At 47.6% G+C, this 12,982-nt stretch overlaps 1 protein-coding gene across 5 annotated transcripts; it reads left to right on the top strand.

Moving 5' to 3' along the window:
* Positions 1-321: 321 nt before the first annotated feature.
* Positions 322-12,677, top strand: Trim10 (tripartite motif containing 10). 5 transcript variants are annotated; one of them, XM_036176352.1, is made up of 9 exons: positions 936-1,277; positions 1,416-1,517; positions 1,627-2,658; positions 4,400-4,495; positions 5,108-5,338; positions 6,073-6,095; positions 6,580-6,695; positions 7,903-7,935; positions 10,786-12,677. In XM_036176352.1, exons 3-9 carry the CDS (start codon positions 2,230-2,232, stop codon positions 11,352-11,354), a joined length of 1,497 nt encoding a protein of 498 aa, XP_036032245.1. In that variant the 5' UTR covers positions 936-1,277; positions 1,416-1,517; positions 1,627-2,229; the 3' UTR covers positions 11,355-12,677. The 5 variants fall into 5 exon arrangements, with proteins under 5 accessions (XP_036032247.1, XP_036032245.1, XP_036032246.1 ...); XM_036176353.1 differs by having other exon boundaries at positions 936-1,517; positions 1,627-1,822; positions 1,913-2,658; XM_036176354.1 differs by lacking the exons at positions 936-1,277; positions 1,416-1,517 and adding an exon at positions 322-466 and having other exon boundaries at positions 1,913-2,658.
* Positions 12,678-12,982: the final 305 nt, after the last annotated feature.

Below are 12,982 nucleotides of genomic sequence, written 5' to 3'. Positions count from 1 at the left end.
CAGTTTCTTTCAGATGGATCCCCTGAAAGTTCAGGTTGAAGATAGTTGTGAGTTATTCACATCCTACTGCTTGAAAGTGCAGCTACTACTCTCAATGGCTAAGCCACCTTTCGAGCCCTTCAATTTTAATCTTTTTTCATTTTCATTAACTTTTTAATTTTTAATTCTTATGTGTATGACTGTTTAGTCTGCCCTTATGCCATCTGCACTGCTGTGTGCAGGGCCTAAAGGGCCACAAGAGGGCGTCGGATCCCCTGGAACTGGAGTTACACATGGTTGTGAGCCTCCGTGTGGATGCTGAGAACCCAGCCCGAGTCCTCTGCAAGAGCAGCAAATTCTTAACCCCTGAGCCATCTTTCCAGCTCCAGCAATCTACATTCAGCCCCTGAGCAATTACTCCAGAACTACATCCAATTCAATAACCATCCATTGGGACAAGTGTGAAGAAGGAGATACAAACTGAAAGGTAAAGAGGATTTCTAGAGGTCACAGTTTCACAGCCACAAGGCTGGGACAGTTGGAGTGTTTGGATTCCAGCCCTATGCTTTTCCCATCACCGAGGCCAGGCTCAGGCTGCCAGGGTCCCTGTGGACAAAGCCAGGCCTCCTACTCTTGGCATTTTACCTGCTTTGCATGCTCCACAGCCCCCTGCTGCCCGGCCTACTCCCTCAGCAGTACACCCCGAGAACAGCTGTCTAATTCTGGTTGAGCAGTGGTGTGTGGTCAGCTCTGGCTGTGGTGTGCTGTATATATAAAAGACTTCACATAAATACAGGGAAATGTGAAATATTGCTAGTATTTTATGTTGACTATGTGTTCAGATAATATTTTGGAAACATTGAAATAACTTAAATATAATGTTAATATTTATTTTATCTTTCTTTTCATTTTTTTTTTTTTTACATCTTCTCAACTTTTACTATGAGAACATTCAAACTTATTGATACTGTGGAGGAATATTAGCACGGATATGCTCATGCTGGGATTTCAGCACCCCCACATATACACCCCACTACACACACACATTAATAATAACCAGATAATTTAAAGAAAAAAATTAGCAGTCTATTAGTGAGTAATGTCAATATTCAGAATATCCAGTTGTCCCAATAACAACCCTTTACAGTTCTGTCCCATTGTGGCTCAGCTCATATTGGCAACTAGACAATTTTATATTGCATGTGTGCAATATGTGGCTTTCACTGAATTATTTTTCTTTTTCTCAAGGCACATTTCATGTAGCTCAGGCTAGCCTCCAAGGTACTATGCAAGTGGAGGTGGGTCTTGAACTCCTGATTTTACCCTCTCTCTCTCTCCCAAGTGCTGCGATCACAGGCATGTACCGCCCTGCCTGGTTGTACTTTGTGTTTCTGGTAGACTGCATTACTCGGAAGACTCATAGCTTTGGCTTGCAGATGGATCACAGTCACAGTTATTTGTTCACCTCGGATGAGGTGAGGTGACCTGGTGGAACTTGCAAAATGGAGATACAAGCAGCAGGATGTGATAGAGCAGAGGTGAAATAAATAATTATTTAAAGTGCTTCTATCACTAGATGTGTAGTCATGGTAAAAGGTGCTGGCTGTGACTCTATTTATGTTTCCTCCCCCATGCAATTTTTTCCAGCCCTCTTTAGAGGCCTGTCATAGGCCTATGGAGGCATCACCACGGTTGCTTGTGTTGTGCATATACCAGCTCAAGAGCCTTATCTGAGTCCCCACACACCCCTGTTCACTGGCTGTCAGGCCTGTGCTGGCTGATACCTCCAATCTCCCTGGAGGCAGGTGGCTGTGTTGCAGAGCTGAGGTGGCAACAGCCCTCTGTGAGTTAGGCTCCTCCCTGCCCCCAAAGAAAGGTCTCTTTTAACAGTGGACTGCTGAGAGACTAAACATTCTCATCTTTCTGTGAGCAGCTTCAGGCGGGCAGGAAGGGACGGTGAGCCCCAGGCCGTGGGAACTGGTCCAGAAAGTAACTTCAGCAATCTCTGGATGATGCTATGAACTCCTGGGCCTTCCTCTTCTGCTATTTCCTCATCTCTGCTGTTGGCAGGAGTGGTCTGCTCCTGGGAGAGCAAGACAAGGGGCCACTAGTGCCAGAGATGCAAATGGGTCCCTTGTCCAAGTGTGTGTGACTATGTCTGTGCCCAGGCACGGTTTGCGTGTGGAGTGTATTCTTCCCACCACACAGAGATGGTGACTTCCGGGAAGCAGAAGGACCAGTAGGATTGACATGGCCTCAGCTCCGTCTGTGACTAGCCTCGCAGATGAGGTCAACTGCCCCATCTGCCAAGGCACCCTAAGGGAGCCGATCACCATTGACTGTGGCCACAACTTCTGTCGTGGCTGCCTCACTCGCTACTGTGAGATCCCGGGCCCAGAACCGGAGGAGTCCCTCAGCTGCCCACTCTGCAAAGAGCCTTTCCGCCCTGGGAGCTTTCGGCCCAACTGGCAGCTAGCCAGTGTGGTAGAGAACATCGAACGCCTTCAGCTGGCATCCAGTCGAGGTCCGGAGATGGAGGATGCCTGTCCCGAACACGGGGAGAAAGTCTACTTCTTCTGCGAGGAGGATGAGGCACAGTTGTGTGTGGTGTGCCGTGAGGCTGGACAGCATAGGACTCACATTGTGCGCTTCCTGGAGGATGCAGCAGGTCCCTACAGGGTAGGAGAAGATCCCTGCAGGGTAGGAAAGGGTTCTGGGAGACCCATGTGGGAGCTGGATTGGACCAAGGGAAGCAGAAAGGCGTTGTGGATTCTGGGGTGGAAGGGGTTGTCCTGACTTCAAATTCTTTTTCCTTACTTATTTGATCACACAGGCAGTAGACTTAAGCACAGGTTTATGATTGAGTTCTATGTTGTTTCCTTGTGGACCATAGATGGTGGGAGCTCAGTAAATCCTTTCTGAACAAATGAACCATCGTGTGTGTGTGTGTGTGTGTGTGTGTGTGTGTGTGTGTGTGTCCTGTATCAGCTAAGTGTGTTTGAGGTTTGTATTTTAAGGAATGATCATGCTTGTTTGTATATTTACAAGAGTGAATGACCTGTGTATGGAGGAGTGGTCAGAGTGTGGTGTATTTGAAGCATGTAACTGAATGTTCCTGTTGTGAATAAGCTAGATGGGTGAATATATGTGGCACATATTTTTATTTTTCATTAAATGAGTGTATTGCTGGTTTTAGTTGCTTTTATACTGTATTTTGGTGGGAGACCAGCTCCCACTTTTCCTCCCAGGATACTCTTGAGGGAGAAGTGAGAAATATTTAGATAGGAATATAGAGGAGAGAGACAGAAACATAGGGTAGCCTCAGGAGGACCTGGGTCAAAACCCACCAGCCCCTTCTGTCTCTGCTAAAGGGCGTTTAAAGGAATGTCAAGGGGTGGAGCAAAAGACCTCCCCCCAGCACAGACAAGAGCAGACCATTCCAGACACCTACTGACCATGCATGTGGTCAAGCCATCCCCTAATGCGGCCCTGCTGTGTAAAGCAAGCTCAGCTCTCACTAGGAAACTTTTGTGGGCTCCCACATATTTTGTTACAAACAGGTGTTTAGATATATGATGTAGCAATTTGTTAATGATCTTTTGATAGTGTGATTTCTCTGTTCTCTCTCTCTCTCTGCCAGGTCTTAATGTAGGCTTGCCTCAGACTAACTATATAGCCTTGAATTTCTCCTGCCTTTATGCCCTGAACCCTGGGATTATAGGCATGTGCCACCACACATGTTTTATGCAGTGTTGGGAATTGAACCCAGGGTTTGCATGCTAAGCAAGCACTCTAATGACTGAGCTACATCCCCAGCTTTTCTGTGGGTATTTTTAAACACACACATGGATATTTATGTGTTTGCTTGTTCCTAATTCTGTTCTAGAACAATTTATAAAATAGTGCTTCAATTATTTTTGTATCCAAATTTCTTCTCATATCATATCATTTCTAGATTATTGGTTCTAGTAAATAAGGAAGATGTTATTTGCATGTATTTCCTTTGGGTGACATAATTTCAGTTTCAGCAAAGAACACATAGAGTTCAGATCCTCAGATCGTAGGTAATACTTGCCACGTGCAAAACAAGGTAGTTGTTTAACCTGAAGGAGGGTTCATGAGAAGAGGGTAAGCCCTGGTCAAAATCTCTGGAGCACAAAGCAAGAGGACCAAGACTCAAGGCCAGGCTTGGTGGTGCTGACCTATGAGCCTAATGTTTGGAAACCCGAGGCAGGAGGATCCTTAGTTTGAGGTAAGTCTGGGCTACAAGAAATCCAGTCTCAAAATCAGAATAAGGAAGAAGACCCTGAGTCTTTCAAGGTGCTGAGGTTCACACCCATCTCCAGGGCATTTCACTTCTACAGATTGGAGGTCCCTTTGTAGTTACTTTATCTTAGTATTTTATACTCCTTCTCCCCAGGAACAAATACAGAAGTGTCTTATGTGTCTAAGGAAAGAGAGAGAGGAGATTCAAGAAATCCAATCAAGAGAAAACAAAAGAATACAGGTGCTCCTGGTAGGTCTCTGCCTCCCCAGGCCCAGCCCTTTCCTCCAGAGTCTGAGGCCACAGGGCAGACAGACATTTGAAGGTGCTTTGAGTTTGAATCCTGACTCTGATGTTAACTCTTCCATCTTGAGCAACTGTCTAACTTTAGCTTACTCACCTGTGAAATGGAGATTAAGATTCATTTCCTTATTGAATCACTGCAGGAATTAGTGTAATCCTGCCTCTAACAGCGTAGTGGTGTGTACACAATGTGTGCTTCCTGCGGGGCAAGAGGCCAGGCATCTCTGGTGTCTCTGAGCCCCTTTTAGAAGCCACAGTAATGACAATGAGGCAATTCTGGGCCTCATGAGAAATGGGGTGGCAGGCAGAAAGAACTCCAGCTGCAGCTCCGCATCCATATGGGGGTCGAGGAACAGGTGGGAGGGGGACTCTCATTTTGCCACCAAACCTTGGGAGGTGTGGGTATGGATCAAGAGGGAAGTGGGATGTGCAAGGAAAAGGAAAAGGAGGAGGAGGTGAGATGCTGCTGTGGGGAGAGGAGGACTGGGGGTGGGGAGGAGGAGAAGATTCTGATGTGGGAAGAGAAAACCATCCTTCTTGGCTCTCATCTTTCCTTCTCAGACTCAGGTGGCCACCAAGAGACAACAGGTGATTTCCCAGTTTGCACATCTGAGCCAGTTCCTAGAGGAACAACAGAGTGTCCTTTTAGCACAGCTGGAGAGGTTAGATGGGGACATCCTGAAGCAACAGGAAGAGTTTGATTCCCTGGCCACGGGGGAGATCTGCCGGTTCAGTGCCCTGATCGAGGAGCTGGAGGAGAAGAACAGTCGGCCAGCGAGGGGGCTCCTGATGGTGAGACCTAGCCTGCCCTCACCCCTGAAGTCTCTGGGATCACTGCCTGATTGGTATTTCCTACATACATGCCTCTGCATCCCAGATGGGATGTGGAACTCAGGGGGCTGATTCTAATCTGTGCTTCCTCAAGAATTCCCTGGTCATGGTGCTCTCTGGCCTTGGTCTTCTTTCCTGCCATCTATAAGATGGGTAGAAATAAGGCTCCAAACGTAAAATGAGGTAGAAGTTGCTCTTGGAAACTACCAAGCACTGTGCACACAACTGCCAGGTGCTGTTTCCAAAGCATATTTTTTCCAGAACTTGAGTGTCTCTCCACTGGCCAGGAAGTTCTTCCTAAACTGTATTACATCCTTGAACAGGAGGAGAGTCATTGAGGTTCCAGCAGCATGATTTAGGAGGATGCTTTGGATACTGGGAAATAGGAGACCTTGGTGCAGGACTTGCTTACTTGTGCTTATAACTAGAAATTGGTCATACCACCAACTCTGTCTATGAAGCAAAGTCGGGTGCTGGTTTCTGGTCCCCATCTGTCCAAAGTTAGGAATATGGCATGTTGGGGTTTTTGTGGATACGACAAAAGTAGAAGAGAAAATCCAGAAACTAAATCAATCAATCAATCAATCAATCAATCAATCTCTCTCTCTCTCTCTCTCTCTCTCTCTCTCTCTCTCTCTCTCTCCTTCCCTCCCTCCCCCTCTCTTTCCCTTCCTCCCTCTGTCCCTCTTTCTCAGGATATCAGAAGCACTCTAATAAGGTTAGTGATACAACGCCTATTTCTTTTTTTCACATAGATAGCCACCCATGCTCCACCCACCTAGTTATTGCCACACTCTCACAAGAAGGGCACACAGTCGTGTGTAAATCTGCACATGCCCTAATGTGTTCTTGTGTGCTGCTGTAGATCTACCCACTGTGTAGCTGTGGGGTCCATCTGAGAGGATGGGGGGTTGCTGATCCAGACCTTGTTAGAAGAAGATGGCAGCCTGGAGACATCACTAGAAAAGAATAATTCTAGGGGCTAGAGAGAGGGCTCAGTGGTGAAGAGCACATGTTGCTCAGTTCCCAGAACCCACACCCATCTCTAGGTCCAGTGGATCCTATGCCCTCTGGTCTCTACAGACACTGTATGCATGTGATGCACATACATGCATGCAGGTAAAACACCAAGACACATACAATTAAGTAATTTTTTTAAAAAAAAGAATTATTCCCAGACTCTGTCATTTCCGTGCCCCTAGATGTGAAACTAGAAAGTGTCGGAAACCTGAGGCTATATCTCCAGAGCTGGGCCAGAGGATCCGGGACTTCCCCCAACAGGCCATCCCTCTGCAGCAGGAGATGAAGACATTTCTGGGTGAGGAGACCCCAGGCCTCCACAGCATGCTGCTGTGCACACAGCCTGGGCTTGGGAATGGCCTCCTGACTCCGCTGCCAAATGACTATGTATTTTAGCATGGCTTATGTCCTTCAGTACCTTAACTTTCTTATTTGCCAAGTCCGATAAAAATCTAACTCTCAGGATGATGTCACAGTGAGGAGAAACAATAAAAGTGAAGATTTGGGGCATGGGGGCGGGGATCAACCTGTTAAACAAATCTGACCAGCTGATGTGAAGTAGTAGAAAAGATAATGATTAACAACATCCATCACTCTCCATCAACGAACGTTCTCAGCAGCATGTGTAATGCATTGTGTTTTGATGTTTAGTTAGTGTTAATTAGTGGCAGTGTCTGCCTAACTGCAGAAGGTGACTCTCCCCTCCTCTTTTGCTTTCCTTCTGCTGTTTTTTATTTTTTCACTACTCAAAGTTGAACCCAGGGCCTGTGTATGGTAGGCAAGTGCTCTACCACTGGCCCACATCCCCAGCCTTTTCCCTCACTTCTTTTTATTGGTCTAGTTGACTAACAGGGCCACCCTTATAGGAACTGAGCCCCACTCCCTTCCCAGAAGGAGTCGTAATGGCAGCCAGCCAGGAAAGTTAGAAATGTAAGTTGTGGCTTTCTGCTCCCCATGAACTGTGACATCATGAACAATGCCACCTATTTCTAAATGTCACACCCACAAAATCATGCCCCTTGGAGGACATCACATTCCTGAAAGCCTGCTTCCTGCAAGCACTCCCATGGACGAGACAGTAGAGGAAATTTTACTCTAATCAAAGGCTGACTTTTGGCCGGCCCAAACATTATTTCCTAGTAGAAGAAAACAAAGTAAACCCACTGATCTTTTCCTTAAGTAGATGTGTGTGAAGACAGAGAGGTAGGCATGGCAGGCACAGTGCCTGTCTGCTCTCGGGTAGAGTAGCAGGCTTCTCCGGGGCTCCAGGCCAGGAGCATCAGCAACCCCTGGGAGTTTGCGAGAATGTGTCATATCTGCAGCCTTGTCCCAGAGTGTCTAGATTTGAAATGAGAGGATTGGGTGCAAGCACATGTTTAGAAGCACTGGTCAAGAGGACTCCTACTTCCATTCTTCTCTCTGTTCCTTCCCTCTTCTGAGTCTCCATTTCCTTATCACTGAGTGTGCTGTGGTTTTGAGATTAATGAAATTATTTTCTCTTACAGGAAAACTCTGCTTTGAGTTGGACTACGAGCCAGGTAAGCAGCCCACATTAGGATGGGGAGAATAGAGAGGCTTCTGGGTCCTGCGCTGTGCATTGAAATATTTATATAGACGTTCACACACATCACACACACACATGTGACTATAAACATACATACACACCCATATCCATAGGTTCCACATTCAACCCCAGATAGAAAAACACTGCTTTGTATTGAATATGGTGAGATTTCCCCCTTTTCATTATTTCTTAAATAATGTAGTATAATAACTATTCCCATAGCATGTGCATTGTATAATGTAACGTAAGCAACCTAGAGATGATTTGAAGTATTGGGAGGGTATGTGTAGTTTACATGTAAATAATACTCCATTCTACATGATGTACTTGAGCTTTTGGGAAGCTTAGTACGCAAGGGGGTCCTGGAAAAAATACCTCACAGATACTGGGGTATGACTGTATAAGGCCCTTAGGAGAGCCATGAAGTGAGGGCAGACACATACATATTCTGATAAATCTGGTCTCCAGATCTGCACATGTACAGTGGGCAGAATGATCAGACTAACAAAACAAATATGGTCTGTTATAGATGCCCCCTTCTGGGTGAGGGGAACTTTGGTCTGGGTTTAGAGTCACTTTCTCAGAACCGTCAGAAACCTCTACTCCCTCTCAGATGTTAGTGTTTAAATTATAGAAACAGCAGCTCACAAGGGAGACAGGAATGAACAGAAAGAACCCTTCAATACTGTTAGTTCCCCATCAGCCAGCCAAGGACCCGGGAGAGCTGTGGGAGGGCTCCCTCACCCGTGGGTACATCTGCACGTATGGTTTTCTCCATTTAGAATTTTTTTTGCTTGTGTTTTCTGAATAGGGTCTCACTATGTAGCTTTGGCTGTCCTGACACTCACTATAAAGACCAGGCTGTCCTCGAACTCACAGAGCTCCATCTGTCTCTGCCTCCTGAGTGCTGGGATTAAAAGTATGCACCACCATGCCCAACTTCCTTCACTTTAGAAATATCAAACTTAACGTATAGGGAGAATTGGGGGGTCTAGAAAGTGGTAGTCAGAAGGATTGAAGGAGAGTGCATAACCCCAAGGTGAAGAGGGGGGAAGGCTGCACAGATGAGCCTGGATCCTCAACCAAAGCAGGGAAGAAACTCTAGGTTGGAATCCAAAGGAGGGAAATGTCCACTTCAGAGAAAAAGGTTGAAGGAGAGGCTATGCATGGAGACTGTGTGAGGAAGGGGGTGTGGGGGGTGCTGAGCATGAAGGCAGACATGTGAGAGGCGGCTGTGTGGGGGACGTGCTATGCTTGAGGAAGATGTGAGGATGGTATATATGAGAAGAGGCTGTATATAAAGGCAGGCTGTGTGTAAAAGTGATTGTGTGGGGGAGCACTTATGAATGAGGAGACTGTGCATGAGAGAGTCTGTCTATGAGGTAGTTGTGTGTGAAGGTAGCCATGTCTGAAGGGGGCTGTATGTGAAAGGATGTGATGAAGAGGCTGTGTATGAGCAAGCTATTTGGTAGGGAAGGCTATCTGAGGAGGCTGTGTATGAGAGTTGCTGTGTATGAAGGTGGACATGTGTGGAGGAGGCTGGGTAAAGGAGTTTGTATATGAGAGAGTGACTGTGCATGATGCCCACTGGATATGAGGGGTGCTTATTTAAAGGGATACTGTATATGAGAGAGGCTTGTATGAAGGAATGCTGTGTGTGAGGGAAACTGTATGTGAGAGAGGCTGTGTGTGAGGGGTGCTTGTGTAAGGGAGCAGTGTGTGTGTGTGTGTGTGTGTGTGTGTGTGTGTAGAAAATTGTGTATGAGGGAGGCTAGTTGTAATGGTAGCTGTGCATGAGTGTCAGTGTGTGAAGAAGCCGTCACGTGGCTAGGTATAAGGTACCCATGTGTGAAAGTGCCTTGTGTGAAGAGGTTGTGTGGAGGGAACTGTGTGCAAGGTCCTGTGTGAGGAAGGCTGTGTACGAGAGAGGCTATGTAGGAGGGTGACTATATAGGAACCTATCAGGAGGGCTGTCTGTGAGAGCATCCATGGGTGAGGAAGGTGGAAAGGGAAGCCGAGTGTGAGGGTGGCATCTGTGAAGTGTGTAATGTGTGAAGGGACCTGTGTATAGAAGCTGCGGGAGGCTGCCTGTGTGTGTGTGAAGGAAGTAGTATGGGAGAGAGAATAAGTGTAAGGAGGCTGTGTGAAGGTGGCTATATGTGAGGCTGCCTGTGTGTGAGAAGGCCGTATGTGAGGCTGAATGTAGGCCTGTGAGAGCGGCTGTGTGTGATGGTCTCTGTGAAGGGAGGTCCTATCTCAAGGAGGCTGTGTGTGAGAGGAGACTGGATGTGCACACAGATGTGAGTAAGGTCAGTGTGAGGCTGGTTGTATATGAAGGAGGTTGTGTGTAAGGGTGGCTGTCACTATCAGTGTGCCCCTGCACAAAGACGTTGTACCTGAGGGGACGCTGTGCAGATGGGAGGCCGCGTGTAAGGGTATAGAGTATGGGGGTGCTGTGTATGAGGAGGCAGTGTGTGAGGGTGCCCACGTGGGAGGCAGGTTGTGTGTTAGGGAGCCCATTTTTCACCAGCAGGAGGCTTGACTGCTCACCATGAGCTGTATCGCTTTCTAGAGGGCGGGAAACAAGCGAGGGCCGTGGACGCTCTGACTGGCTTTTCTGGCTTTAACGTGTACATGCATTCCCTTGGCATTCCTTTAGGGTGCAGACAGTCTTGCAGGTCTGACCAGTTCCTTGATGATGCCCATGGTCTGGTACACGTAGACGGCTTAACACTAGCAGGCAGGGTTGGAAGTAAGCCTTTAGGCCACCCCAGTAAGACATAACACATCCGCTGACATACTTGTCCCTTGTTTTACTCCACAGCCCATATTGCTCTAGACCCCCAGACTTCCCACCCCAAGCTCCTCCTGTCCGAAGACCACCAGAGGGCTCGGTTCTCCTACAAATGGCAGAACTCACCAGATACTCCACAGCGTTTCGATCGGGCCACCTGCGTCCTGGCCCAGCGTGGCTTTACAGGAGGGAGACACACTTGGGTGGTGAGTGTAGACTTGGCCCACGGAGGCAGCTGCACTGTGGGGGTGGTGAGAGAGGACGTGCGGCGGAAAGGAGAGCTGCGGCTGAGACCAGAGGAAGGAATATGGGCGGTGAGACTGGCTTGGGGCTTTGTCTCCGCTCTGGGCTCCTTCCCAACAAGGCTGGCGCTAGAGGAGCAACCCCGGAAGGTACAGATATCTCTTGACTACGAGGTAGGCTGGGTGACCTTTGCCAATGCTGTCACCCAGGAACACATCTATACCTTCACTGCCTCCTTCACTCGGGAGATCTTTCCCTTGTTTGGACTCTGGGGCAGAGGGTCTAGTTTTTCCCTGAGCTGTCGAGAAGGTGCTGTTTCCCTCCTCGGAGCTCAAAGCTGGGATCAAGCACCCTGAGGAGCTGACCCTGGGCTGGGTCACCAGGCACAAAACATGACTGTTTTAGACAATAGGGATGGCATGTGTCAGTAAGGGACAAGGTGCTAGGACCTCAAGTCTCTCGCTGCCCAAGTCTTTCCCCAGTGCCCATCAGATGGTCAGGGTATCTAGGACTGGCTGCTGCTGTTCCCACCATTGCCGTTAATGTCTATAGATGTACAAACAGTGCTGGATTGTAAGCCTGAAGACCTGGATTCCAGAAGTCCTGTCATCAACCAGTTGCGTGATTTCAAGCAAAACACTTCACCTCTTCATTTTGTTTTCTTCCAAAAAATGCTAGTTAATTTATTCATATCTTCAAGAAAAATTCTAGAGGAGTCGATATGATCAAAATACACTGTATACATGAATGAAATTCTGAAAGAATAAATAGAATATTATTTGAAAAGGAAGCATCTTCTCTTTTCTACCATCATGTGCCATACACCTGACATGGCTTCGTACCACGGCTTCTCACATGACTTTCAGGACCAGTATGTGCCTTTTTTTCTGCCACCTTTATGCCAACCAACATCAGCCAGTGGGTGTAGCTGCTGAAACCACAGGTGGTAGATGAGTGCCCCAGCACCAAGTGGAGGTAGATGAGCTGGGCAAAGTGCTGATGCCCACCCACCTTGGCCAAGCACATTTCATGAGATGGCCTTAACCCAGGGAAACTCCACACCTTAGTCCTCACAGACTCAGAGAGTCCCAGGAGGAAGGACCCCAAATACAGGGAGTTTTCTGGTGGTCAATATGAAAGGCAATGACATCAGCAGTGGCATGGTCCTTTCGGATTATGTGGGCTCTGGGCCCGCCAGTGACGCTGGCCTCTGCTGCTACGTCTGGTTGGTCTACTAAGAAGGACAAGCCATGGAAGAGCGACAAACCCATCTTCAGCAACAGGTCTGAAGATCACAGTGGCAAGTTCAAGGAGCCAGTCTTCCATAGGAAGAACCACCTGGGAGCCCCTGTGGCTGGCCTGTCTCACCAAACAGAATGGGATGACAAGGTGCACAAGCTGCACCAGCAACTGTCTGTAAGGGTGCTATGGAGGCCAGTGGTCCTGGGGGCCCCTCACAACATTGTCAGGTGGTGCAAAGCGTGCTATTTCTCTCCTTCTTTCCTGCCTCCTCGTGGGGAGGGCAAAGGCCTAGTGGCATCTCTACCTGGTTTAACAAGGAGAGACTCTGAGTCCAGAACCAGGCACAGTCATCTTTGGAGATGTGTTTTTAGGGTCTTGTCCCCAGTGAGACCAGTGTGAGCCAAACTAACTGGGCTATCTGGATGTGTTAACCTTGTCTGTTCAATGTCAAATAATAATAATAATAAAAGCATTGAATTCATTTTTTTTAAAAGGGGACTTTCAGGATCAAGTAATCCCTGGCAAGAAACAAAAGCCAAATTGTCTGTCTTAGGAGTTACTTTTCTGTTGCAATGATAAGACACTATGACCGAGGCAGCTTGTTAGAGAAAGAGTTCATCAGGGGCTGACAGTTTCAGAGACTATGACCATCATGGTAGAGAGCATGGAGCAGACGGACAGGTATGGTGCTGGAGCAGTAGCTGAGAGATTATATCTTGATCCACAAGCATGAGATGGAGAG

Source organism: Onychomys torridus, unplaced genomic scaffold (genome assembly GCF_903995425.1).
Source record: "Onychomys torridus unplaced genomic scaffold, mOncTor1.1, whole genome shotgun sequence".
NCBI classification, from domain to species: domain Eukaryota; kingdom Metazoa; phylum Chordata; class Mammalia; order Rodentia; family Cricetidae; genus Onychomys; species Onychomys torridus.
Note: the sequence above shows the minus strand (reverse complement) of the source record. Positions and strands in the feature narration are given on the sequence as shown.

Bases quoted from the DNA above. Each gene is read 5' to 3' on its own strand.
- Trim10 (XM_036176354.1), top strand. From the start codon at position 2,230: ATGGCCTCAGCTCCGTCTGTGACTAGCCTCGCAGATGAGGTCAACTGC. The intron at 4,496-5,107 runs GTAGGTCTCTGC...TTTCCTTCTCAG, and splicing joins AAAGAATACAGGTGCTCCTG to ACTCAGGTGGCCACCAAGAG. The intron at 6,096-6,579 runs GTTAGTGATACA...CCGTGCCCCTAG, and splicing joins ATCAGAAGCACTCTAATAAG to ATGTGAAACTAGAAAGTGTC.